Source organism: Rousettus aegyptiacus, unplaced genomic scaffold (genome assembly GCF_014176215.1).
Source record: "Rousettus aegyptiacus isolate mRouAeg1 unplaced genomic scaffold, mRouAeg1.p scaffold_m13_p_3, whole genome shotgun sequence".
Classification (NCBI taxonomy): Eukaryota; Metazoa; Chordata; class Mammalia; order Chiroptera; family Pteropodidae; genus Rousettus; species Rousettus aegyptiacus.
The window spans coordinates 2436079-2460529 of NW_023416306.1; the positions used below are offsets into that span (position 1 = coordinate 2436079).

Sequence of the window (24451 nt, forward strand, 5' to 3'; positions counted from 1 at the left end):
CGGCCCTGCTCTCACGCTGCGACTTCACTCTTTCAGGGCTCCATCGGCTTCCCTGGATTTCCCGGTGCCAATGGAGAGAAGGGTGGCAGGGTAAGGACGGCTCGGCGCCCGCCAGGCGCGTGTTCTCTGGCTCCGTGGTGAGCGGGTGTCTTCCCCAGCGTGTCCCGGCCCCGTCTCGCCCTCGGGGCTGCCCACGCTGCTCTCCAGGATGGCTGACCACAAGCTGGCGGCCTTCAGGAGAGGCAGCAGTCGTGGGGCGAGCCTGCAGAGCAGACGGGGCACTCCAGACACGCCAGGCCCGCAGGCCCCTGGCGAAGCCCGGGCCCTCGTCTTCCTCTGGCGGCTTTTCCGCCGGCGGTGTTTCCTCCAGCGGTGTTTCCCCCAGGCCGGTTTACAGGGAAGGGGAGGCGGTTCCATGTGCAGCTCACTGTGTCCACGGAGCCAAAGTCAGCACCCTGCCCCCGTGTCGTTCCTGAGCATCACTGCGCAGTGCCCGCCGGGGCGCCTGCCCTTTGTTCTCCTTCGTGGTCGTGTGCAGGGCGTTTCGAGGGCATGGGGCGGAGGGCAGTGACGGGCCTGGCAGTGCAGGTGGTGACAGGGCCCAGGCCCAGGGTTCTGAGCCCCTGATTGCGCCTGACTGGAGGCACCAGTGAGTCAGGACATTGCCCTGGGGACTCCAGGGGCGACCCGAGTTTGGACAGGCACCGTCGGGAGGGCGACAGAGCAGAAGTCTTGCGGCCTCGGTGCTGGTGGAGCCTGACTGCTGGCCAGCAGGACGCTCCACGGGGCTGCCCACTGCGGCGCCCAGGACAGTGGGGTCCAGCGTCGGAACGAGTGCTCGTCGGGCCCCCGCCCGGTCTCCCCGCAGCCCGTGTTTGGGGAACTGCTGGACAAAGGCTGCAGGCAAAACAGTATCGGCTCCGTCCAGGTGCTGGCGCCCTCCGGGCACCCGACGCCCCGGAGGGCCCGCGCCAGGTGCGCAGGGCGCTCTGCCGGCCCCCGGCCCCCCGCGGCGAGGCCTTCAGCGGGGCTGCGCGGCACCTGGATGCAGCGTCACCTCGCTTCCCGTCGGAAGCGTGCAGAGCCTCATGCTCGGGGCCTGGGGCAGCCGGGGCCATGCAGGCCGTCTGCGGGAGTGCGGGGCAGCCCTGCCGACGACGTCGCTGCCTTACGCCAGGTTTGGGGAGCGACACGGAGCCCTGGCCAGTTCCCCCGTTGTCTGCAGGGGCCAGGCCCCAGGCTGTCCTGGCGGAGGGCCCTTCCTCCCGGGTCCACAGACCGATGATGCCTTGGACCTGGGCCATCCTCCGAGCCTCATGGAACTCGTGACTCCCCCAAATGTCCCGGGTGCTGCTGTCCTCTTCTCGTCCTTGCCTTTGGAGCTCAGCGATGGGGCTTCATGGGGAGACAGCCCACTCGTTTCTGCAGCACGAGCTTCCCAAGTCCTGCAGCGGGCCTGGCACTGGGGACCCTGCCCCCTAGAGAGGGCGCCTGGGGACGGTGACTGGCGCCCTTGAGTGATGGGCCTGAGGGAGGGGGAGGGGTGAAGTGGCAGCTGGTTTAGGTTGGAACCGAGAGCCACTCACACTGCAGGACTGAAACCAGGTCACGGTGGTGCGAGCTCGGGGCTGAGAGTCTGGGTTTCGGTGGCGGGGGAACCGAGAAAACGTGTCAGCCGCACACGCCAGGGGTCGCCGGGCTCGGTCCCCGCGTCTGCCCTGTGGAGAAAGCAGGTGTCCCCTGGATCTTTCTCTGCAAGTGTTTGTTGGAAGCCAGAGCATTTTGCCGCGGAACAAAGAGCAGTGAACCCAGAACATGTTGTTAGAAAGCAGCACGATGGCCTCATCAGCATGAGCAATTGTATTAAATTCTCTTTGGAACGGAAGACTCCAGAAAGCCATTTGGATTCTGGCAGCAAATGAGTGAACGATGGTGGGGAGAAACCTGTCAGGTGGCCTTGAGCGGCAAAGGGCCAGCTCAGGCGTTATCATCGGGAAGCGAGTCGAGAGGTGGCGGTGACGCGGGCCCGTCGCAGCCGCCACGTCCCCAGCACTCGGCTGCATCCGCCAGCCGTGTCCCTGCTTCCGAAATGAAAAATGCCACGTATCTGTTTTCTGTGGCCTGGAAAATGCAAAACAAGAACAATAACCAAGGAGCCTGAATTCTATTAGAAGAGAAGCAGAGGATGCCTGGGTAGAGGATTTATATATTAAATCACAAGTTTGCTGGTCGACGGAGCCTGTTGAAAATTTAATGGCTAATATTCTCAACTGCAGCCAAAGTAAATTACGTGCGGCAGGGTTGACTTTCTCCTCTTTTCCTGTGATAATGGTCCCCCCCACCCCGTGGTGAGCGGGCAGGGAAGTAGGGGCGAGGGGAGATGCTGGGCTTGGGGTTCAGAAGCCGGATGTCTGCGGTGGCACCCGGCAGACCACAGGAGGAAACCGGACAGCGAGCCCTGTGCGGGAGCCCGAAGCCCTGTGTGTCAGGGGCCACGAACGCCCTCCCCCCGAAAACCTCCCGTGAGAGACGCAAGGCGTCCTTCCTGACTCCTGGTGTCGCCCGGCCTCCTCCTCACCCGGGAGGGGCGGTGACAGGCGGTGACGGGCGGACCTCGGGTGACTGACCAGCCTCCCCCTCCTCTGTTCCAGGGCACACCTGGGAAGCCAGGACCTCGGGGACAGCGAGGCCCCACGGTAACCGGCCTTTGGGTGCAGGGCCTCCTTCTGCACACGGGAGCCCGTCACGGGGGCGCGCCCGGGGGCGGGGGTGGCGGTCCCTGGGAGTCGGGGGCGGGGGTCCGGGCCGACCTTGCCTCTCTCTCCGTCTGTCCAGGGTCCGCGGGGTGAGAGAGGCCCTCGGGGCATCACTGGGAAGCCCGGCCCCAAGGTACGTCTGGGTCTCCTCGGTGGCCGTGGTGCCCAGGCCCCAGGAGAGTGACCCACAGGCCCTTTCTCGCTAACAACAGCAGGAAGCTTTACGGGGTGCTGAGAAGGGGCCGCCCCCTCCCGCAGCCTTCGGACGCGTCAGGCCCCGGGCACCCTACAGCAGCGGCAGGAGGGTGCCGCCCCTCGCTGGGCCCCGCATCAGCAGCCCGGGCCCAGCCGCGCAGACACGTGCCCCATGCGGGCGGCGGGGGGCCTCGGTGCTCGTCTCGAAAAGGGCTTTGCGAGCTGCAGAGAGGGCTTTGCGAAAACCTAGAGGAAGTCCCTCCCGCCACGGGCGAGGGCCGGGGCCGGTCCCCGCAGACTCCCGCCACTGCGGGGCGCTGACACCTGCCCTTCCGACTGTCGGTGTGGAGACAGCCTTGCCCGGCGCCACCCCTGCGCCCGGTCTTGTCCAGGGTGCGACCCCACAGTGCCCTCCCGCCAAGGAGCCGGACCTTCCGGGGGGCTGGGGGCCAGAGCGGGCCCGCCCGGAGGCTGCCACGCTTCCTGCCACGATGAGCTCTGGCCGCACGGCGCGCGCCCTGGAGCCAGACCCGACAGTCCCCGGGGACGGCGAGCGGTGGGGCGGCAGCCGTGGCCACGTGCCGCGCGGGCCCTGGTCCAGCGTCCCGTCCTCTCCCGGTCCCCGCGCGGGTCGCGTCGGAGCAGAGGCTGCCGTCCTCGCGTCACGTCGCCGCGCTGTGGGCGGCGGCTCGGCGTCCGGCGTGTGTGTGGAAGCGGGGGGCCGTGGGTCTGCGCCGCGTGCGCCCCGCTGCGGAAGGCCACACGCACGGGGCGTGACTCCGACGGTCTGGCGACGTCACAGTGAGCCCGTCTTGCTTCCCCCAGGGCAACTCCGGAGGTGACGGCCCGGCCGGCCCGCCAGGCGAACGGGTGAGCATCCCGGCAAGGCGGCTTCGACGTCCGGCTGCCTGTCCCCCAGGCGCGGGCTGGGGACGGGGGCCTGCTGTCCCCCTGCTGGAGGAGGGGGTTTCCCGGGAGCTGGAGCTGGGGCTGATGGCTTCTCTGGGAGTCACGCCTTTGCTTGGGGGCAGTGGCCACCCTGTCCACGTGGCCCTGGTCTTGGGGACTTGGAGGTGGCTGGGACCTTAGGAATGTAGGTCCTCAGCCCCGTGCCGCTCTGAGGGCCTGGCCCTCGGCCCTGACCCGGCCTCCTCTTCGCTGTGGCGAGGGCGGCACTGAATCTGTGGAGAGGAGGGCCTGGGGGCAGAGGCTCTGCTGTGCTCAGAGGCCCCGGAGACGCGGTGGGAGCTGCCAGCCCCGCCCTCAAACTGCCCGTTCTCTGTCCCCAGGGACCCAACGGACCCCAAGGACCTACGGGGTTTCCTGGACCAAAGGGCCCCCCTGTGAGTAACGTGTTTTCCTGGTTTGGCTCCTCTGCCATAGGGGTTCCTAGGGACGCTCGTCTTCCCCAGGGGCCCCACACGGCCCCCTGGCGGGAGGCAGGTTCGGGTCAGCATGGGGAGCGAGGCCCCAGGCTGTGGCTGCTGATGGGCAGTCTGTGGCCGCGTCTACCCATGGACCCTCCGCACTGGGGGCACCTCGGGAGCACGACCCCTTTCTCACTTAGACCATCGCAGTTTTCTCGTTGGGTTCTGTGTGACTGTCCTTGGGCTGTCACAGGAACGTGCCCCCCCACAGGCACGGCGACTTCCTCCCGGAGGCTCTGAGGGGGTCTGTCCCACGCCCTTCCTGGCTTCTGGCGTCCGCTGTCAGTCGACCTGCAGACACTCTGCCCAGCCTCTGCCCCTGCTGCACGCGGCCTCTGCTCACTCTCCCCATCCCCACATCGCCATCCTTTGACGAGGGCGCCAGCCCTTGGATCGAGGGCCCGCCCTAAGCCCGATTTGGCAACACGAGCAAGGCCTTAGTTCCCGGTGCGGTCACATTCAGAGGTCCTCAGGGCTAGGACAGCAGCCGACCTTTCTGGGGACACCAACCAACTCCCGATAGGCACAGTGTGCTCCCTCTGATGCCCCTCCGGGAGGAAACCGGCTGACGGTGGGGCTACGTGCCCAGTGGACCTGACCGAGGGCAGCGGTTAGGCAGGAGTTTAACTTCTGGATGAGACAGGCCCGTGCCGCCTGCGCCCCCCGCTGGCCAGACCTCGGGGCCAGTGACCTCTCCCTGCCTCCCTTTCTCCCCCTGCGAGATGAGGGTGAGAGCAGTGTGGCCTCGGGAGGTTGCGAGGTTTCAAGGAGGCGATGCGGGTGCCAGGCCCCCGTGTGGCACTTGTCGCCGTGACTGTTGCCGCTGTTGTGACTGCCGTTCTCCGGTGCGGCATCGAACCCGGAGGCGTGCGCGTCTCGGTGAAGCTTCTCTGCTCTGCTGCTTTCCTCAGGGTCCTCCAGGCAAGGACGGGCTGCCGGGACACCCTGGACAGAGAGGCGAGACCGTGAGTACGGGGGGTGCTGGGGACGCCGGCCTGGCACGTGGCCACTGCCGTCAGGGCCCGCCAGCCGGGGAGAGGGCGGTCGGCCTCAGGAAGGCCCCGGGGTCCGGGCCGACTTCTGACTTGGGGCAAGGCCTGTCTGGTGAGAGCCCTGCGCAGGCCAGCAGCACCTGGGACGTCTCTATGCAGAAGGCAGGCACCAGCTTCGAAGGTGTTTTAACGACTCTGGTCCAAGGTCACACGCAAACAAAATGCCGTTAGGCTTCCGCCCCAGGCAGCCGGCCTCTCTCCCCTGGAAGGGTCCGAGTGCGGCCTCGCTAGACCACGCGCATTGTGGCTTTTTGGAAAAGCAGCTGGTGGCTCTCCGTTTCCAGCCATGTCGTCTGGTTCCTTCACGCCGTAAAACCCCAAGAGGAGGGCTGGGCGACTCGCGCTGACCCCAGCTGTGTGCACCCAGGGCTTGGCCGCAGGGCCGGTGGTGAGGGAGCACAGGGTTCCTTCACTTTCATGATCGTGAGGACAGGTGGACGGTTGGCCGGGACATGGGCCTTGGCATGCTTGCCAGCACTGTCTTTGCCAGCAGGGCTGACCTCTCCCCTCGTCCTGGCCCTGAGAGGTGCCCGTCGCATGGGCGGCAAAGGGCTCTGGCATTTTTTAGCTGCAGAAAAAAAGCATCAGGTCATTTCCTGCCTCGTGAGCCATTCGGGAGTTGAACAGCGTCACTGTGGGCACATCTATGACCTTGAGGCTCCAGGGCAGGGGACTCGCAGTGCCTGGCAACCTCCTGTTCACCACTCTGGTGGCGGTGGACGGAAAGGCCCCCTGGTGTCTGCAGCCGGTTTCCTGGGCGCACAGCTCTGTGGGGGACTCGGCACCAGCAGCCCCTTCCGGCGTGAGGGCGAGTGCCGTGGAGGGGCTGTGGGAGCCGGCTCTGCACAGCGCCCCGTCGGCTCTGGTGGATCCCGGCGGACCCTGGCGGCTGACAGGTGAAGACGACTTCGCCCTTCTGTTTACGGAGAGAAGTGGAAACGCCTCGTCGGAGCTCTGCATGCTTTTCTCCAACGCCGTCCCGCAGAGGCAGGACGGAAGGTTCCGCAGGGCACGCGCTTCCTCCCTTTGACTTACTCGGGAAGGAGCTGGCACAAGATGAAGCCGCTTGTCTTTGCCGGGAGAACAAGAAGGTCCTTTCCGGCTGCCTCTGCCATGCCGGCCACCCCCGCAGCACGGGAGCCCCGCGTCCACAGACCCGCCTGGACCACGTCTCCTCCGTGGGGAGCCCCGCCAGACGCACCGTCCGGAGACGCCGTCTGGGCGCCGACTCTGTTCTTGCTTTGAGAGTAGACATGCGCTCCATTGCTCCTTCTCCTGACTGTGCCCGAAGCCCCTTTCTCAGCAAGGGACGACGTCCGTTCTCACAGCGTGGTCCTCACCAGGGGCCGCTTGGGGGCTTTCCGGCCCCGCCCCGGGCTCCTGTGCAGCTCGGGCGCCTCTGCCCCGCCCCCGAGCGGGTGCCCCTCGGCTCATCACCATGCCTGCCTCTGAGCCCGTAAGCGCCGCCTACAGAGAGAACTATGGAGAAAAGTGGCTGTTCCAGCCCGCTGCGCACAGCCTGGCTGGGCCTGGGGGGCCCTCCCAGCCACGCGTGCAGGGCGAGTCCTCCACGGGCTCCGTGTCACGTGGCAGGGGTCTGCACGCTGGCCGTCCTCAGCACGCAGCCTGCCACCTGACTCAGAGGCCACCTGACTCATCTGCTCACCCTCCAGGTGTGGCCTTCGAGCCAGCCGCTTCCCTCCCCAGACTCCGAGTGACACCTGCATGTCCCTCACAGCCACGTGGCGCCTGCGGACGGCACGTTGCTGGCAATGTGCCCGGAAGTTCAGGCCGCGCTGCCTCGTGGTCAGCTTCCCCGTTGGGAGTGGAGGGGCTGCCGGGTGTCGCGTCCAGGCCAGTGTGCAGAGCAGAGGCAAGACGGGCCCGCCGAATCGAGCTCATGGTCCATCGGACGCAGCGAGGCCGCGCTCGCTCCTTACCCGAGGGAGCAGAGGCGGCTGCCGGTCACGCGGCCCGTCCTGCCAGGGCGTCAGCGGCCATCAGCCACACGACCAGGACCTTTCCCGCGGGGTCGCTGACGAGACACAGCCCAGGGGCAGCGCCAAGTCTCGCTTCTGGCCGCTGAGAAATGGCACCGGCTCTGCTCAGAAAACGAACACACTCGGTGACCTTATGAGATTAACGGCTTTAAAACGTATTTCTCAGCACGAAAGCAGCGCAGAGCACCTCGTGACACCGACGTGCCTGCTGCGTTCCCTTGAACGAGAGCAGAAGTGGACGAGAGGGACGGGCCCCGCCGAGTGAAGTCCGCGGTGTCCTCCGAGCGGGGGCGGGTGCGGACGGGGCGGCGCAGGCCACTTCGGCCATCTCAGTGTGGCGACTCTCTCCCCCCAGGGTTTCCAAGGCAAGACCGGCCCCCCAGGCCCCCCAGGCGTGGTCGGCCCTCAGGTGAGATGCCGCGTCCCCGGGTTTCACTGGTCGCCCGTCACCTGTCCACAGGTGGGGGAGGGGCCTGGCTCGGGTGTCGGCCTCTCGGCCTCTCGGGCTTCTGAAGGTGCAGGTGTTACCACCGGAAAGGGCAGTCCCCAACGCCTGTTCACATGGAGACGTGTTAACGTGGGGGCGGGGACACAGGGCGGTCCCCCTGGGCCAGGCAGGCAGAGCAGCGATGGCTGCCTGAGGCCTCCGGGCAGTTGGGGCCAGACCAGGGCTGGGCGTGGGGCTCGGCTTCCACCCACGGGCAGGAGCCAGCTGTGCCCGCTTGTCCTTGCTCTCGGGGTCCACGGCAGCTTGGTTCCGCTGTGCTAACCGCAGCCTGTGGATGAGAGGCGTGGCCCGCAGCCCAGACTCACGGCTCAGAGAGACAGTACAGGGCAGCTGTCACTGTTTCCTGGGATGTTTGCGCCTAACGTAGGAACAAATAAGACGCTGAGCCGCGTGGCCACGGGCTGCGGGGAACGTGGGCATACGCCTCAGTGCCCTCCTCCTCCCGGGACACCCCGGGAGACGCGGGCCGTGTCCTGCTGCGTCAGTAGGGAACACGAGGCCGCAGGGCGGCCAGGCCGCCAGCTGACCCCCCACAGCCACCTGCTTGCTTTGGTCTCCTCCTTCCCGGAGTTTTACCAGAAGGACACCTGCCAAGCACCGCGGAGGGTTGTGGCCACGCGGTGACCCTTCACCCCTGTGGCCAGGGCTGTCCTCAGATTTAGGCAGGTTACCCTGTGTGCCCCTCGAAATTTGTGGCTGACCCGATTCTCCCCACAGGGTCCCACAGGAGAAACTGGTCCGATGGGCGAGCGAGGCCACCCGGGGCCCCCAGGCCCCCCAGGTGAACAGGGGCTCCCGGGCCTTGCTGGGAAGGAAGGAACAAAGGTGAGTCGCTTGGCCCTCCACACCGGGCCGGACTTTTCCTGGGGGTTGTTTTGGAACTTCGTCTCTGCCCCCCTTTTCCGATGGCTGAGCCGTTGCTGAACCGAGCACCTTGCATGCCGGCCTTCGCCCTGACCTGGCACAGCCCCGCTACTGCTCGACGGGGAGGGGGCCCAAGCTGACCCGCCACAGGGACGGACGGAGCCGGAGCTGGGGGTCGAACGTCCTGGGCCTTCTGCCCCGGGCCCTGTCTCGTCACCAGCCCGTCCCCCAGCTGTCACACCTGCCCCCCGTAACTGAGCAAACGCTCTGGCGCTTCACGTGTCTAGAACGAGACCCTTAGCCCATTCTCCGCGTGCCCCGTGCACACTCGCCGGCAGCGCGTGCAGCTGCAGCGTCCACCCCGAGCTAACGCGCGGGTCACAGTCCTAGCCTCGCCCCCAAGGTCGCCACGAAATACCCCGCTCTGTCACCGTCTGCACGTCCCTCTAGCGTGCCGATAGTCTTTGGAAACGGATGACGTCATCCTAGTTACAGCAATCTGTTTTTAGTAGCGGTGTTTCCATTTACAGAACGTAGTAATTCTCTATCGCTGAAAATGTCAAATCCTGGAAAACGTAGCGTGCCTACACGTGACGTGAGCATCGTGCTTGAACAGTCGTTGTTGAGTCTGATTTGTGTGCATCTCTCTGTCACGCTAGGGTTAGAGATGAGTTCTGTTTAGAAATAGCTCCCAAAACAGTTTTTGTATTTTATTTTTACATTGAGAATTAGTTAGATTTGTGTCATCCTCAAAGAGCGTGTTTATGTGACATTAAGTTGATGTTGGCAGCGAGCCGCGCTTTTTTCCCTAAACGAGAAACGGGTTAAAGAATTCTCCACTCCGACTGGAGACCAAAGCACAAGGAACGAGAGGAGGACGGGTGCACTTCTGCCTCACCTCCCGGCACCAGCTCTGTGTCCCCCGTTCCTCAGGAAGCCCCCCCGCTCCGCCCCCCAGCCCGGGTGCCCCGAGCTGGTGGTTGTCATGGCTGCATGTCAGCATAAACATGGGTAACTTTTCCCTTTTCAACTTCTCAGTAAGGGACACAGGAAATATAAGCTCTCTGGCCTTTTACAAGAGAATAAACTCAAAAAACGATGAAGTAAAGCCAATAAAGAAATACTGAGGAAAGTGCACACGTGGGTATACGTATACGTGTATGTGTGCTTAAATACGTGTGTGCTTGGAAAAGTGCATATACGCGTACGGGAGGTATCGGTGTAGAGGTATAAATACAGGTACAGATACATAGATATAGGTAGAGATGCAGATGTAAGTGCAGATACAGATAAAAGCGTAGGTATAGATGCTAGATACAGGCACAGGTTCAGATATGTGTACAGATGTAGATGCAGATACAGGTACGAATACAGACACAGGTAGCAGTCCCTGTTGCAAGGATTGCTCTCCGAGTTTGGAAAGGGCATGCTGGTCGGGAGACCCCCATGCTCCCACGTTGGACCCCAGGGAAGATTCTGGAAGCGCTCACAGCTTTACGTGCCTCCAGGAGGGTGTGTGCTCAGATGGTGCGATGCTCCCGACGCCTTGGCCGTGGCCTCTCTCTCTGGGCAGTCTCACGAGGAGCCCCAGGCCTCTGAGAGGGCAGACGTGGGTCGCTGCTGCCCACGTGGCCCCAAAGGACTCCGGAGCGTTGCAGACCCGTCTCCAGACCCGCCCCAGACCCGCCCCCTGTCTCTGGCCAGCGCCCAGACTGACCCATGGCTCTGATTTCAGGGAGACCCGGGCCCCACCGGCCTCCCCGGGAAGGATGGCCCTCCGGGACTGCGTGGCTTTCCTGGGGACCGAGGGCTCCCCGGTCCAGTGGTGAGTGAGGGGCCGGGGCAGGGGGGCGGTGGTGCGGGCAGATACTGCCCGGCCCTGCGGCCGTCCCCGCGGTGCCCCTGACCGCAGTCTCGTTTTCCACAGGGAGCACTCGGACTGAAAGGCAGCGAGGGCCCCCCCGGCCCGCCGGGCCCCGCGGTGAGTGACGGGGGTCCCACAGGAGCATTCACGCCCTCTCCCCTCTAGCTCACGTATGCCACGGGCAAGGCAGGGTGGTCCCGCAGGCCAGGAGAGGGCACACTGACCCGGGGGTGCTAGAGGCCGCAGCGAGGAGGACTTGGGAGGGAGGCGGACAGCGTACCCTTAGCTGGCATCTGGGGGACAGAGGGCCACGAGGGTCACCTCGTTTGAGGAAAGGTGGAGCACTGGGCAGTTTGGTGGGAGGGCCGTGAGGAGCAAGCGCTTAGGGAGGACATGCTCAGTGCCTGGGCCGGGGCATGCGGGGGCGGATGTACTTGGCCTTACAGGGGAAGAGGAGCCGAGAGGGGACCAGAAACGCAGCGCCTCAGCAGCCGGGCTCAGCAGTCTGTGCTGGCCGGGCCCGGGGGCCGCTGGGCTCTGCAGTGAGGGGTGAGGGGTCTGCCAAAAGGTGCTTCAGGGAACCGTGTCAGTGCGAACCCCGTTCTTGTCCCATCCAGGGGTCTCCAGGGGAGAGAGGCCCAGCCGGTGCCGCTGGGCCCATCGGAATTCCAGGGAGACCTGGGCCCCAGGGACCTCCAGGGCCAGCTGGCGAGAAAGGAGCTCCTGTGAGTGCCACCTCGACGCCCGGGGCCGCCCGGCCCCATCTCTGTGCCGTCCCTCCCCGTGTGTGTTTCCCTGGGCGTTTGTGGGACAGGAAAGGGGCCGAGTTGGAGGTCACCCTCCAGGGGAGTGTGTGTGTTCCAGGCGTCTTCCCTGAGGTCCAAGAGGACAGGTCCCCAAAGCTGGTCAGCATCTCTCAGCGAGTCTCCTCACCTGGAGGGGTGCCCGGGAATGTCCCGGCTAAGGCTCAGGGTATCCAGACTTGCCCTTGGCCTTGGTCTGCGTCCAGGCTCTGAATGCCCTGTGCAGACGGGTCACGGCTGCCTGCCGTGTGCACGGCCCTCCCTGCTGCCCCAAGCCCACGGCGGGGGATAAATGAGAGAGGAGGGTTATTTGGCACAGGTGCATCTTTCTTTGGTCCAGGGCAGGTGTGGAGGACACATGTGCTAGGGAGATAAGAGCCATCCTGGACCCCGGCGCTCTCTTGGTGACTCCTGAGCATGGCGCCCGAGTGCGGAGGCTTTTTGGGACCTCAAGTTTGGGGGGGTCTGAATCTTGGTTTCAACAAAGGAGACTAATGAGTCCCTTCTTGTCTGGACCCCTGGCCAGCTACCAGCCCCCCTCGGCCCCTCAATCCCCCAACGCCTCACAAACACCCTCACTGCCCCTACGTACCCCACCTGACCACGTTTGGCTCTGCCACACGGCTTTTTCAAACTGCCACCTGCCCAAAATTCAGTCAGCCACGGGGGCAAATTTCAGCTCAGACTTCCCATCTGGATTGAGAATGTCAGGACGGGCTGAGTTCTGGGTGGGGGGGCAATGTTGGGGGACAGTCTCACCTGGGTAGGGGTGGGAGCTGGCTGATTCCCACGGGGGAGGCGAGTCTTCCTACATGTTTCACTCTCGGTGGCTCCCCGGGCAAGAACTGCCACCGAAGCCACGCTGGGAACCCTGGCGCCATCGAGAATGTGATGGCATGTCACCACTTGTGGTGAGGCGCCCAGGACGCGGGTCCCGCTGAAGCTGCGTCAGAACCTGACGCCTGCCGGGCCCTGGGTGCACGTGGAGCGCACAGATCTGGCGGAAACGGTTGGGTTCGTTGTCTCGAGAGAGTAAAGATTTGAGCAGAAATCCCTCGAGAGTGGCACTAGCCATGACAAGCCTGTCACCGCCAGACCAGCTCCAGAGGGGACAGGGCGGGGGAAGGTCAGGTGTCTGTCTCCGAGGGATGCTGGCCTGAGCGGTGCCGTGGGGAAGAGGCCGGCCGCCTCGGGCTTGGCCAGGGCAGGGCGGCCGTCGCAGGGGCTGAGGACGGAGCGTGAGGGGCAGGGGCGGGCCGTGCAGGTGGGAGAGGTCGGGGGAGCGTGCCTGCCGGGACACCCCACGCCAAAGCCGCCCCTCCCGCGTCCCCTCCCCGGCCCGCACGCCCTCGCGCTGTGCGCCCTTCGGAAGGAAGGGGCTCTGGCTCAGTGACGGCGTCTGGCGGTGCCCTGCATGTCACGATGGCCGATAGTCAAGCAAGGCAGGAAGGGCAGACTGTGCATGCGCGTGCAGCGGGCGGGGGCTGGTGGAGGCGGAGCTCGGCCTCCTGGTGCGAGGCTGAGGCGGTCCGGCACGCGGGCTCGGGGCTCCGCTTGGCCGGGTGGATCCCGGCTGCACCGTGCCAAACCGTGCCTCAGTTTCCCACGTGTAAAGGCCCTTCCTAGGATGGGTGGGGGTGGAACGTGGTGATGAGCGGAGATGGCTGGTAGACGCCAGGGCTCAGAGAACCCGGCCGGAGTCTGTCGGGGTTGAGGGCGCGGTCACCGTGGGAACTGCCGGCCTCCTGCCCGGAGGAGCTCTCTGGGGAGATGGGCTGGTGGCAGGACATCCCCACGATGGAGCTGACCAGGGACCTTCCTCCTCTTTAGGGCGAAAAAGGGCCCCAAGGCCCAGCTGGCCGAGACGGTCTCCAGGGCCCTGTGGGGCTCCCCGGTCCGGCTGGCCCTGTGGGCCCCCCTGGAGAAGACGGAGATAAGGTAAGGAGAGCGGGGAAGGCCCCTCCTCGGACGACGCTCGGCCCTGCTGGCCAGCGCCCGCGGGTCAGGGATGAGGTGGTCACCATAGACAAAGGGGTGCAGGCGCTGTGCGGACTCTGGGGACAGAGCCACCCTGCCCACCCTGTGTCCTCGGTGGCCTGGGAATAGCTCACTCACAAGTGGCCGTAAATAGGCCGCTTTAATTAACGATGTTGTAATGTACCTGACCACCGAGCTCGCAGGAGCCTCGACGCTGCTGCCATCCTGGGCAGCGTCCATGTCGCCCGAGATGCCCGCCACTGGCCGCAGAGCGGAGCAGAGCACCTGCCGCCCCGCACCCTGCGGGGTCTAAGTCCGCAGAGCCGGCTTGATGAGCTCTCGCGCTGCACCGGCTCTTAGACGGTTCCCGCACGCCGTCGGGCCGCCCCGCGTCGGGAGTGCCCCTCAGGCCTCGGCGCCGCCGCTGCGGCAGCTCGCTCATCAGCCTTCGCGAAACGAAAACCCTGGATTTAGCTCTCCGGGTTAACCTTCCGTTTGCGGTGGCCCTCCGGCGCCACTCCCAGCTCCGTCGCCTCCCGGGCCGGAGGCCGGCGCGGCCCCGCAGAAGCCCTGGACGCACGGCCACCGCACAGCCCCCTGGACGCGCGGCCCCCTGGACGCGTGGCCCCCTGGACGCGCGGCCGCCGCGCTGCCGCCGCGCGGCCGGCAATCGTGTCGTCCTGCCGGCCAGTCTGACCCACAGCCAACGTCTCCACTGTGGCTTGTACCACACTCGCGGATCTGCTGAGAGTCTGTGTCGCGTAGGATCAGGGCCCCGTCCCTTTAGGCTCCTGTGTTAAAAGTGGAAATGAAAGCAGTGCACAGAAACGTCCCTCAGGTGTCGGCAGCGTCCCCTGGACGCAGGTCGTTCTGAATCAAGGCGAGTTACTCGCAGGGGTCGAGTGTCCGGCCTAACAAGTCCACGTGTTCCCACAGGGAGAGGTCGGGGAGCCAGGACAGAAGGGGAGCAAGGGGGACAAAGGCGAGCAGGTAAGGACCGCGGGGGCGTGTGGGGGCCACCTGGGGCAGGGGGGCCACGCACTCCGCGTGACACACAGCCGTGGCGGACATTAATAATGTGACCGATGTGATAACACGAGTGACCAACGGCTGAGGACACAGCTGACGGTCCCTTTCCCATTACTGTCTCGTGTGTGTGCGCAACACGGTACGTGTGTGCGGACGCACGCCTGTGTGTGTCCCCAGCATGCGTGCACGTGTGCGACGCGGTACGTGTGTGCGGATGCACGCTGCATGTGTTCGTGGACAGGAAGACGCACAGGCTCTGGGAAGCAGAGCGCACCGAGTGCTTCTGTCCTCCAGGCCATGAGGCGCAGCGACGTGGCCACGCCACGAGGCCCACAGCGGCTCTGCCAGGCGTGGCGCGCCCCCCAGTGCGTCTCAGCCTTGCCCTCTGTCTTTTCCACTTGCTGGAAATACGACCGCATTCTTGCCAGAGCTCTGTCCCTTGGCCACCAGCTCCTCCAGCGGGCGAGGAACATGTCCTGTCTGCTTCCCGACACGCACTTCTGTCCCCAAGCAGCTGGTGATCACGTTTCTGTCAGGGCCTCGTCCCGGAGCTGGTCAGGCTCCCAAGGACAGCCATGCCCTGTCCCCCTTCCCCCCCTCCCTCACACGCTCCCTGTGCTGGTGACGAGGTGTGTTTGGGGACGTAACAGGCCCCAGTTCGTCCACGGAAGCGCTGTGGGCCCCCAGTCCCTGTTCGAAGGCTGGGGCCTCCCTGGGGCCTACATCGTGGGCCTGTGGTAGGGGTAAGGTGATGCACGGTGGCCTCTAGCAGGATGCCGGTGGCGGCGTGCCCTCGTGGTGGAGTCAGGACCCTGCGGGGAGCTCGCACTGTTGCGTGGACATTCCTTTGCGTGATGGCCACAAGTGGGGGCTGAACCGATGACCTAGGACGCACGGCCCCCTGCGCTGACCAGCACCTCTCCCGGCTGTGGTTCAGGAAGCAACTGTGTCTGTTTCTCCCCGCAGGGCCCGCCTGGGCCGACCGGTCCTCAAGGCCCCATCGGACAGCCAGGCCCCTCGGTGAGTATCTGTGGTTAAGGACACTCAGACGGTCCCCGAGCCCTCAAGCAGTGGTACCGGGAACCAGTCCTCACCCACGACTCCGTATTTCCCTGCAGGGGGCTGACGGCGAGCCAGGGCCTCGAGGCCAGCAGGGCCTTTTCGGGCAGAAAGGTGATGAAGGTCCAAGAGGCTTTCCTGGGCCCCCTGGACCCGTGGGGCTGCAGGTAACTGTAGAGTCCGCGTGCTGACAGGCAGTTTCCCTCGGGCACGCGTCACTCCCACGCCTCGTAAACCTGCACTCGCACGCGTGGGTGCACACTCACCCCTTCTCTGCTTTTGCAAAGTCTGAATCACGCGTTTGTGTGGGAAGTTTGTGCCCAGCTTTCCCGCTCCAGTTTGCATTACGAGTCGTGTTGAATGTCATCAGATAGTCTTCAAACACGTCGGTTTTATTTATGTTTGAAAACATGATTTTCAGTCACGGCGTAGTATCCCAGCACGTTGGTGACGTGATCGATTCAGACATCCCCCCGCTCTTGGCTCGTTAGGTGTTGTCGTTGTGCGGGATGTTGCAGTAAGCACTTTCGTCCATAAACCTTTGCGTGTTGTATAATTATTTCCCTGGGCTAATTCCGAGACGTAGCATCACGGGACATCCTCACGTCTGGCTCTGCGCTAGAAGCACCTTGCCGAGGCTCGTGCGCGCCCGCCATGGCGTGGCGTGGGAGCCAGTGGGGCCGTGCGCGCTGGACAGCGCCGTGCTGACCTCGGCTTCTCACCATTCCCGTCCTCAGGGTCTGCCGGGACCTCCAGGAGAGAAGGGCGAGACAGGGGACGTGGGTCAGATGGTAAGTGCGGCCGGGGCCTGGCCACGGCGGCCGGTGTCCAGTCCGTGTCCCCTCTGTGTTCAGCGGCTGTCCTCCTCCTAGGGCCCGCCCGGTCCCCCCGGCCCCCGAGGACCCTCTGGAGCTCCAGGCGCCGACGGGCCACAAGGCCCCCCCGGCGGAATAGGCAATCCCGGTGCAGTGGGAGAGAAGGTGACTCACGCCTGTTGACTGTTGTCACGTCCGATGTGCGCGTGTGCCAGGAGAACCGTGTGCGCGTGCCCGTGTGCGTGTGCGCGTGCCCGTGTGTGCCCGCCCGGCCTCGTTTACGGTGACGTGCAGGCGCGTCGCCGGGCAGTTTCCGCGTCCTCCCGCCCGCTCACCCGCTCGTCCCCCCACACCCGCCTGGGCAAAGCCGCCGCCCCTGCTCCACCCCTGCCCGTGACCGCCGGGCTTCTCACGTGCCTCTCCTCCTGCTGCGCGTGCGGCCGGAGGACAGCGACCACTGTGTCACCGCCCCGCCCTGGCGCCGTCGGGAGGGAGCTGGTAGAATGCTCAGCGCGGAGCTGCTGCTCTCGTCACTGCCGTGACCACCACGTTTCCTCCGCAGGGTGAGCCTGGCGAAGCCGGGGAGCCTGGCCTGCCCGGAGAAGGGGGCCCCCCGGTGAGTGAGCGGCTCCGGGGACACGGGGGGCCGTGGACGGGCTGGGTGGGGTGTGCCCCAGTGTCCCATCCAGGAAATGGGGACCTGTCTCCTCTCGTGCCCACCTCACGGGATCGCTGTAAGAAAGAAGGAATCGAAGGGCGTGAGCAGATGTGTGCATGTATGTACATATGTGTGCGTGTATGTGCAGGTGTGCGTGCACGTGCATGTGAAGTTAGCAATGAACACCCATGGCCAGTGCCTCTTAGCGGCTCTGCCATCTGTGGTGTTCCGGGCCCTTCTGCAGGCTGCTGTCCACGTGGGTGGCTGTTGTCCCCACGTCAGCCAGGGTGGTCAGACCCCTGCAGCTCACAGGAGCGGTCTTTCAGGCCTGCCTATGGGGGGTTTTGGGCCTCGGAGGTGGACAGAGCCCTCCCGGGCATCGAGCTGCTCCGTCCACCTGTGACCCACGGATGCATGGCCCTCACGGCTCACGCTGCCCGCTGTCTAGTCCGGGGGTGGGTCCGTCCGGCCTAGCAGCGGAGTCTTGGCCTTGAAGGGCCTGGGAAAGCCAGTGGGTTCCTCAGCCACCTGGCGATGCCCTCGGGGCCAGGCTCGGAGCGTGAGCAGCTGCGGGTACCCACGGCCCAGCGGACACCTGAGGAAGGATGCTCAACACCGCCCCCCACGTGACGCCAGCGAGGGCGCACGTCGGGCTGGCACCTCGCTCCTGGGAGCTGTGAGGTCGGCCCCGGGAACACAGACTCTGGCCTTTCCCCACAGGGACCCAAAGGAGAACGGGGAGAGAAGGGCGAGGCTGGCCCTTCCGGTGCTGCCGGGCCCCCTGGACCCAAAGGGCCCCCTGGAGATGACGGCCCCAAAGGCAGCCCTGTGAGTAGCCCCGAGATGATGCAGGTGCCTGCGGCTGGGGTGGGCCCTGCGTCCCAGGCCGGCCTCGTCCCCCGCAGCGTCCTCGGGTCACTTGTCTAGTGTAGAGGCTTCGCACCCGCTACTGGGCGCAAACAGGGGAGGCGAGGCGGGGTGGGGCGGCGTGCGGCCCCGTCCCGGGTGTGGAAGGCCCTGCGGGTGCCCGTCCTGCGGCCCACCCTGGGGGAGCCTCCAGAGGGCACAGCACGTCTGCAAGGCTCAGGCTCCTGTCTCGGCCCGGAGCTCGGGAGCGGAAGTGTGGGCACGGGGGGCATGGCCTCCAGAAAGCGGGAGGGTGCGTCCTCCCCGCCCGGGTTCCCCCCGCCTGCCCTCGGGCTTGTTCCATGACCCACACGTGATGGTGTTTGCAGAAGGTTCCAGGCTGTGAAGGGCACTGCGGTGTCCGAGCTGAGAGACCGTTCTCGGGGTGGCAGGCAGGGACTGGCTTGTCATCGCGACGGCCGGGCGGGGTGCTGACGCCCGGCCCTGCCTCTCCCCGTTTCAGGGCCCCGTCGGCTTCCCCGGAGACCCCGGACCCCCCGGAGAGCCCGGCCCTGCGGTAGGTGTCCTCGGCCGCAGAGCCGCTGGGTCCCCTGTGCATCCACCTGCCCTGCCCTCGGTCTCTCAGGGGTGCTTCCTTCTCGTGAACTCGCTGCGTGGCCCACGCACTTCCCAATAGCATCGGGTCTGGTGACCAGGTGGGGGGAGAGATGTCCCCCTTTGGGGTACTGTGTCTCGGCCCTGCCCGACGGGGTTGGATTTGGGGAAGGGACCAGGGGGCACTGGGTGTCAGCGCACGGACTCGTGTGCCACCCAGGAGGGTGAAGGGACTTGTCCCCACAGGGCCAGGATGGTCCCCCTGGTGACAAAGGAGACGACGGCGAGGCTGGGCAGACGGTGAGTCCACCGAGCCCCCGGGCGCTGGTGGGGGCGTCGGTGCGTCCTCGGGGCTCTCAACTCGCCTTGTCTATTTCTGAGAAAAACCCAAGCCAGTTAGTTGCCTTATGATACTGAGACTTCCCCATGACGGGGCCACCCGCCCCCCACACACACCAGCGATTTGCCTCCAGGGAGGCCGCGCCCCCCCCCCCAGCCCTGGCCCCGCCTCGTGTCTGCGAATCTGTCAAATGTCTCCTCGGAAAAGCTCTTTGCACGTTGGCCCCCTGAGCTGAGAACACCTAGACGGTGCCTCTCACACCTGATGCTGGAGTCTGAAGCACTGCTTCGGACCACGTCTCTGGGGTGGGGCTGACCGCAGTGGGCCCCCACGTGGGACTCCGCTTGGGGTCGGCCCCGCGTGTTCATGGCTTCCCCCCGCCCCAGCCCTGCACGGCCAGTGTTGCTGGGTTCTCTCCCCGTGGGCACCGGCTGACGTCAGTGGCCGTAGGTGAGCAGCAGCCAGAGGCAGCTCAGGGACCCCGGCTCTGAGGCCAGGTTCCGCTGCCAGGACCCGGCCTGGGGCCTGGGCTGGCCGCTGTCCTCAGCATCCGCACCTGTGGAGCCAGGAGGCGGCAGTGTGGATGGAGCTTGTCCTGAGTGTCCATTGTTGCTATGGCGTGGGACTTTCTCCCCCGAAATGCAGCGAGGAGTGAGGACGGGGGTCGGGACCCCCGGGTGGCCAGAGCTGAGAACTGCCAGACGAGGTCACCAGGGCGTCGTGTGCTGGCTCCAGAGGAGAGAGGCAGCGTCAGGGCCGGCCGGGGACAGACCGGACGGGTGCTCAGGGCACTCCGCCAGCCTCAGACCCGGCCCGGCTGCCGCGCCCTCCTGCCATGACCCCAGGCCCTGATTCTGTGCTCTTTCTCCGACACCAGGGATCCCCAGGCCCCACTGGCGAACCAGGTCCCTCTGGGCCTCCAGGAAAAAGGGTAAGTAACTCTGCAAGCGCGTCCTGCCTGCCAGCCTCCTGTGGGGAGCGGCCCTCCCCTCCCTGCCCGGCCTGGCCCAGGCGCTTGGCGCACCCCCAACACCGGAAACGCTTCTGTCCACGCGCATTCTCGGCTTCCCGGCCCGTCCTCAGACCCCAGACCCACTAGGCCGACGCCCCTGCTCCTTTCGGAAGCAGCCAAGTGCTGACACCACACTAACGGCCATCGCGGGAGAAAAACACCCACAAAGCTGACAACCCCGTTTCTCTGAGTCAGACTTTTGGAAAAGCAAGAACGAGCTAACAGGCGTTTCTTTGCACGTTGAGTAATTAACCCGTTGGTGGTGTTGCAGTAAACCGGGCTGCGGGGTATGTGACCAAAAAGAGCCAGCCCCCGAAACTCAGGGGAAGCAGAGCGCCTCCCGTCACTACCCGGAGAGGCCTGTTCCAGCCTAGAGTCGTTCTGGCGTGTCCTGAGGGCCTGTGCACGTGCTGGCCCCGGGCCAGAAGCGACCTGCCCGCCCCTCCAGGCCCCGGCCTGTCTGCTCCAACACCGTCAGCCGCCGGCTTCCGTGAGCCAGCTCGTCACATGTTCCTCTCGTTCTAGGGTCCCCCGGGGCCTGCAGGCCCTGAAGGCAGACAGGGAGAGAAAGGAGCCAAGGTAACGTGCTTCGGCCCGGCTGTTCCTGTGCGTGGGGCTCCCAGAGGGCCGCCTGCCTGCCAGCTGGCCTGGGGGGCGGGGCGCAGATACGTCGAGGCAGGACAGTCAGGGGCAGGGGGAGGGAGGCCTGGCTCTCGCTGCGAACCGGGGAAGGACAGGCGGGTGTGTCTGGCACAGAGGTGGCGTGGCGGAGGCCGTGGGCACTGGGTTCCGGGATCCCCCGGGCCTGTCTGTCCCGCCAGCCTGAGGGAGGGGAGTGGGTGCTGGGGTCAGGAAGCCCTGGGTGCCATGTGACCTCGGGCCCAGCGTTTGGTCCGGCCGCGCCCCGCGGGGGCCCTTGGAGGGGACGAGGGGCCACCGTGCAGTCGGTGTGGAGCCGGACACCCAGGGCACTTTTGGGGCTGCTCTCCCGGGCCCCCAGGTGGTGTCACTTGGGAATGGTTCAGCCTGGTGCCTGCTCAGGGAATGGTGGCCATGTGCACCGCAAGCTCGGGGCCGGCCAGGACCACTGTGGCTGTCGTGGCAAGAGTTGGTGTGGTCACTGGAGACTGGGCAGCAGGGTGGAGAATGGGCCAGGCGGCCTCCACAGGAATGTGGGGAACAGAGGCAGCCTGCGGGTGCCTGGGGGTGTCCGGGGTTTCCGCCAAGGCTCCTGGGGTTTCTGAGCCGTGTCCTGGGTCAGCGGGACCTGAGCTCCCCCCATCCACCTGTCTGCCCTGCAGGGGGAAGCTGGCTTGGAAGGCCCTCCTGGGAAGACTGGCCCCATTGGCCCCCAGGGCGCCCCTGGGAAGCCCGGGCCGGATGGCCTGCGAGGGATCCCGGGCCCCGTGGTGAGTGGACCTCGGGGCAGGGGTGGGGTGGGGACAGGCACGGGCAGGCATGCATGGCATGGCTTAGCGGGGTTCACGGAGGGCTGCCTGTGTTTCAGGGTGAACAAGGTCTCCCAGGATCCCCAGGCCCCGACGGCCCCCCCGGCCCCATGGTGAGTGACTTCCCAAGGAGCCCCAGCGGTGGTGGGGTGGGATTGGGAAAGGAGCCCAACTGACCCATCTGCCTCCTTCCACAGGGCCCCCCAGGACTCCCTGGCCTCAAAGGAGATTCTGGCCCTAAAGGGGAGAAGGTGAGATGGCTCCCAGGTGCCTCTGTGGTCGCGACTCGGGCCCCTCCAAACACCCATGCTGCTGATCTGTCGCCCACATTTGGCAAGTGCTCATACAGGCTGGGGAGCACCCGAGAGCTCGTGACACACAGGACCCGATCTGTGACTCGGTCCCCACACTCAGCTGGGGGCCCGTGAGACCCACATGGCCCAGAGGTCCCGGCCAGAGGGCGACCAGGACCCGAGGAGCCGACACTCGCTCTGGGCCCGGGTCCCCCATCCTGCCTACAGGGAGAGTGCGGGGGGCACCGCGGGGTGAACACCGTCCCGTTTTCTCACGGAGTGGCCTCTCTGCTGTCAGTGATGAACTTAAAAACGTAAAGCTCATGTGCCAGACAGCTGCGTAGAAGGGCCGCATGGGGTCTACCCCCTCAACGCCCACCCCACACAGCGTGGCCGCAGGGTAACGAGGACTGGAGGAACGCTTCCAGAACTGTCTACAGGTTCACAGAGAACGACCTCACCGGAGCATACGTAGAGGATTTTTCTTTTAAAGAAACTACGGTCACAGTGCCTGTGGTAGCCTGTGACTTCCTCTCCAGCTGAGGCCCCACGTGCCGTTTCTGGCCCTGGCAGCGGAAGGCACGTCCTCCGCAGAAAAATCCATCTCAGTAAAAAGGTGTCCCTCGGGGCCCTCCATCCACGTGTCCCCGGCTCCTGGGTGGGGCCGCCACTCGTCCACGCCGTTCCGCTGCCCCAACCTGCCCCCGGGCGTGCTCCGTCTCTGGGAGATGTGGCCGCTGACTGGGCGGCATCCTGAGCCGCGGACGAGCTGCCATGGGCAGTGGGCCCGCAAGGCTGGCCGACAGGCACGCTGCCACGACCACCCTGCACGCCTCTGTCCCCCACAGGGTCACCCAGGCCTGATCGGACTCATCGGCCCTCCGGGCGAGCAGGGTGAAAAGGGTGACCGCGGTCTCCCCGGCCCACAGGGCTCCTCGGGCCCCAAGGGAGAACAGGTACGTGAGGCGGCTCCCGGCCCTGTCGCAGGGTGGCCGGTAGGGGGAGACTCACGCTAACCAAGGCGTGGCTGCATGGACGGTGACGGCGACTGCGTTTCTGCCTCTCTGCAGGGTATCACTGGTCCTTCCGGCCCGATCGGCCCCCCTGGCCCTCCCGGCTTGCCGGTGTGTATCTGGGCGGGGTGCATGGCACCCCGATGGTTGCTGGGAGAGCAGGGAGGCGGGTGGGGCGGCCGTGGGCATCACAGGACAGCACGAGGTCCCGGGATTGGTCCCCGGGGTGGGTTTGCTCGTTTACTCCCACTGGAGTTCCAAGTGCCCATAGGAAGTGGGTCTCTGGGCCCTGGCTTCAGGTGAGGGGGTCGGGCGGGAACCTGCATCTCAGGGCTGTTCAGCCCCCCACCCTCCTGAGAAGTGGGACCCGTCCGCGATGCACCCAGCTGGGGGCTGGAAAGCTCAGTGCTCTAAAGACTGGAGTCCCCGTGACCTCCTCTACCTGCCCCGCCCAATCCACCTCCGTGCTCACCTGGGCCTGGGTGCCCGTGGCCAAGGTGGCCCTGGCCGACCAATGCTGGCTGGGGCTGCGAGCCGCCCATGGGCAGGGGGGCTCTGAGTGGGGCCTGTGGCTAGTAGCCAATTTGACCTTAGACTCTGTTGCCTGACTGGTGACTTCCTGGCTGGGAAGGGTCAGGGCTGAGCTGGGGTGGGCAGGACCCTCTCTGCCTCCGCGTGGGGAGCACCAGCCACACCCAGCCCCCTACCCACCCTCCTGGACTCCTGGAGTGGGAGACAGGGGCGCAAGGTGGGGTGGAGACCGGGCCGAGCCTGAGCGGGACTGGGGGTCAAAAGCGGGTGTCCGGAGGGGAAGAGGCCGCCTGCTCACTGATGACGCTCTGCCCCCGTTCTCCGCAGGGCCCTCCCGGTCCAAAAGGTGCTAAGGGCTCCTCGGTGAGTGGCACACACCCGCGTGGGCCCGCGCGGGACCCAACTGGACCCTCCCTGACTTGCAGTCCTCCACACCCCTCCCCTGCCAGGCTGCCCTGAGCTTGTTCCCGGCCAGGGGCCAGGGTGCTGCTCCCTGCCTTGCAGAAGGGACTCTGTGCCCTTGAGCTCCCCTCTCGGGGCATCTGGGACTGGGGGGGTGGCGACAGGGGCCCTGGACCCACCCCCGGCACGTCCGTCCTCCCCACATCCTCTCCACACAGGCTGTCGGGCTCCTGGGCTTCAAGGGGGGTTAAAACACATCAGCCTCAGTGATCACAGGGGGTTCTCTTTTCTTTTCCCCAGGGTCCAACCGGCCCGAAGGGTGAGGCAGGCCACCCCGGACCCCCCGGCCCGCCGGTGAGCAGCCGCGAGGACGTGGAAGTGGGGCGGGGCTTCCCCAATGCGAGGGCGTCGCGGGAGGGTCCGCGGGGGCTGCTTGGGCTCTGAGACATTACGGAGCCCGCATGGCACATGGCGTGGTGGGGCCTGTCCCCGGCGCGGAGCCGAGAGACAGCGGTCACCCCAGGCCAGCTCCCCGGGGGAGTCTGTGAGAGAGACGAAGGGAGGAGCCGGGGAGAGACCACGCGTGTGTATGTGTCCATGTACTTGTGTGCATGCGCGTCTACGTGTGTGCCTGTGTGTGTGCGCACACACGTCGGCTCTAGACAAGGCCCAGAGGTGCAGGACGGAGCCCCATGATAAGCCACGGCAGTGAGCCCCATGGAACACCCCGGTTTGGCGGTGCCGCCTCTCAACCCTTGCCCGTATGCTTGGCGGGGGCCTCCAGACGCAGCCCTGCGAAGTGAAGCCCTAAGCGTTGCAGGCATGAATGCGGCCCCACTGTGTGCAGCCTGGGCTGGGGCCCGGGGCAAGAGGCGAGTGTAGCCGAGGACGGGCTGTGCACGCTGAGGACTCTGCAGGGCGCAGGCGGCCGAGGCCAAGCAGCG

General features: G+C 65.9%; 1 protein-coding gene across 2 annotated transcripts in view; it reads left to right on the forward strand.

Moving 5' to 3' along the window:
* COL5A1 (collagen type V alpha 1 chain) overlaps positions 1-24451 on the forward strand; it is a 117080-nt gene that overhangs the window by 82408 nt on the left and 10221 nt on the right. For both annotated transcript variants that reach the window (XM_016128784.2, XM_016128785.2), the window contains exons 32-61: positions 37-90; positions 2652-2696; positions 2836-2889; positions 3777-3821; positions 4241-4294; positions 5290-5343; positions 7786-7839; positions 8656-8763; positions 10538-10627; positions 10730-10783; positions 11284-11391; positions 13300-13407; positions 14383-14436; positions 15442-15495; positions 15594-15701; positions 16272-16325; positions 16407-16514; positions 16912-16965; positions 17728-17835; positions 18377-18430; positions 18715-18768; positions 19686-19739; positions 20346-20399; positions 21122-21229; positions 21328-21381; positions 21466-21519; positions 22410-22517; positions 22632-22685; positions 23433-23468; positions 23808-23861. In XM_016128784.2, coding sequence (XP_015984270.2) covers positions 37-90; positions 2652-2696; positions 2836-2889; positions 3777-3821; positions 4241-4294; positions 5290-5343; positions 7786-7839; positions 8656-8763; positions 10538-10627; positions 10730-10783; positions 11284-11391; positions 13300-13407; positions 14383-14436; positions 15442-15495; positions 15594-15701; positions 16272-16325; positions 16407-16514; positions 16912-16965; positions 17728-17835; positions 18377-18430; positions 18715-18768; positions 19686-19739; positions 20346-20399; positions 21122-21229; positions 21328-21381; positions 21466-21519; positions 22410-22517; positions 22632-22685; positions 23433-23468; positions 23808-23861 — 2052 coding nt within the window. The remainder of the gene's footprint in view (positions 1-36; positions 91-2651; positions 2697-2835; positions 2890-3776; positions 3822-4240; positions 4295-5289; positions 5344-7785; positions 7840-8655; positions 8764-10537; positions 10628-10729; positions 10784-11283; positions 11392-13299; positions 13408-14382; positions 14437-15441; positions 15496-15593; positions 15702-16271; positions 16326-16406; positions 16515-16911; positions 16966-17727; positions 17836-18376; positions 18431-18714; positions 18769-19685; positions 19740-20345; positions 20400-21121; positions 21230-21327; positions 21382-21465; positions 21520-22409; positions 22518-22631; positions 22686-23432; positions 23469-23807; positions 23862-24451) is intronic.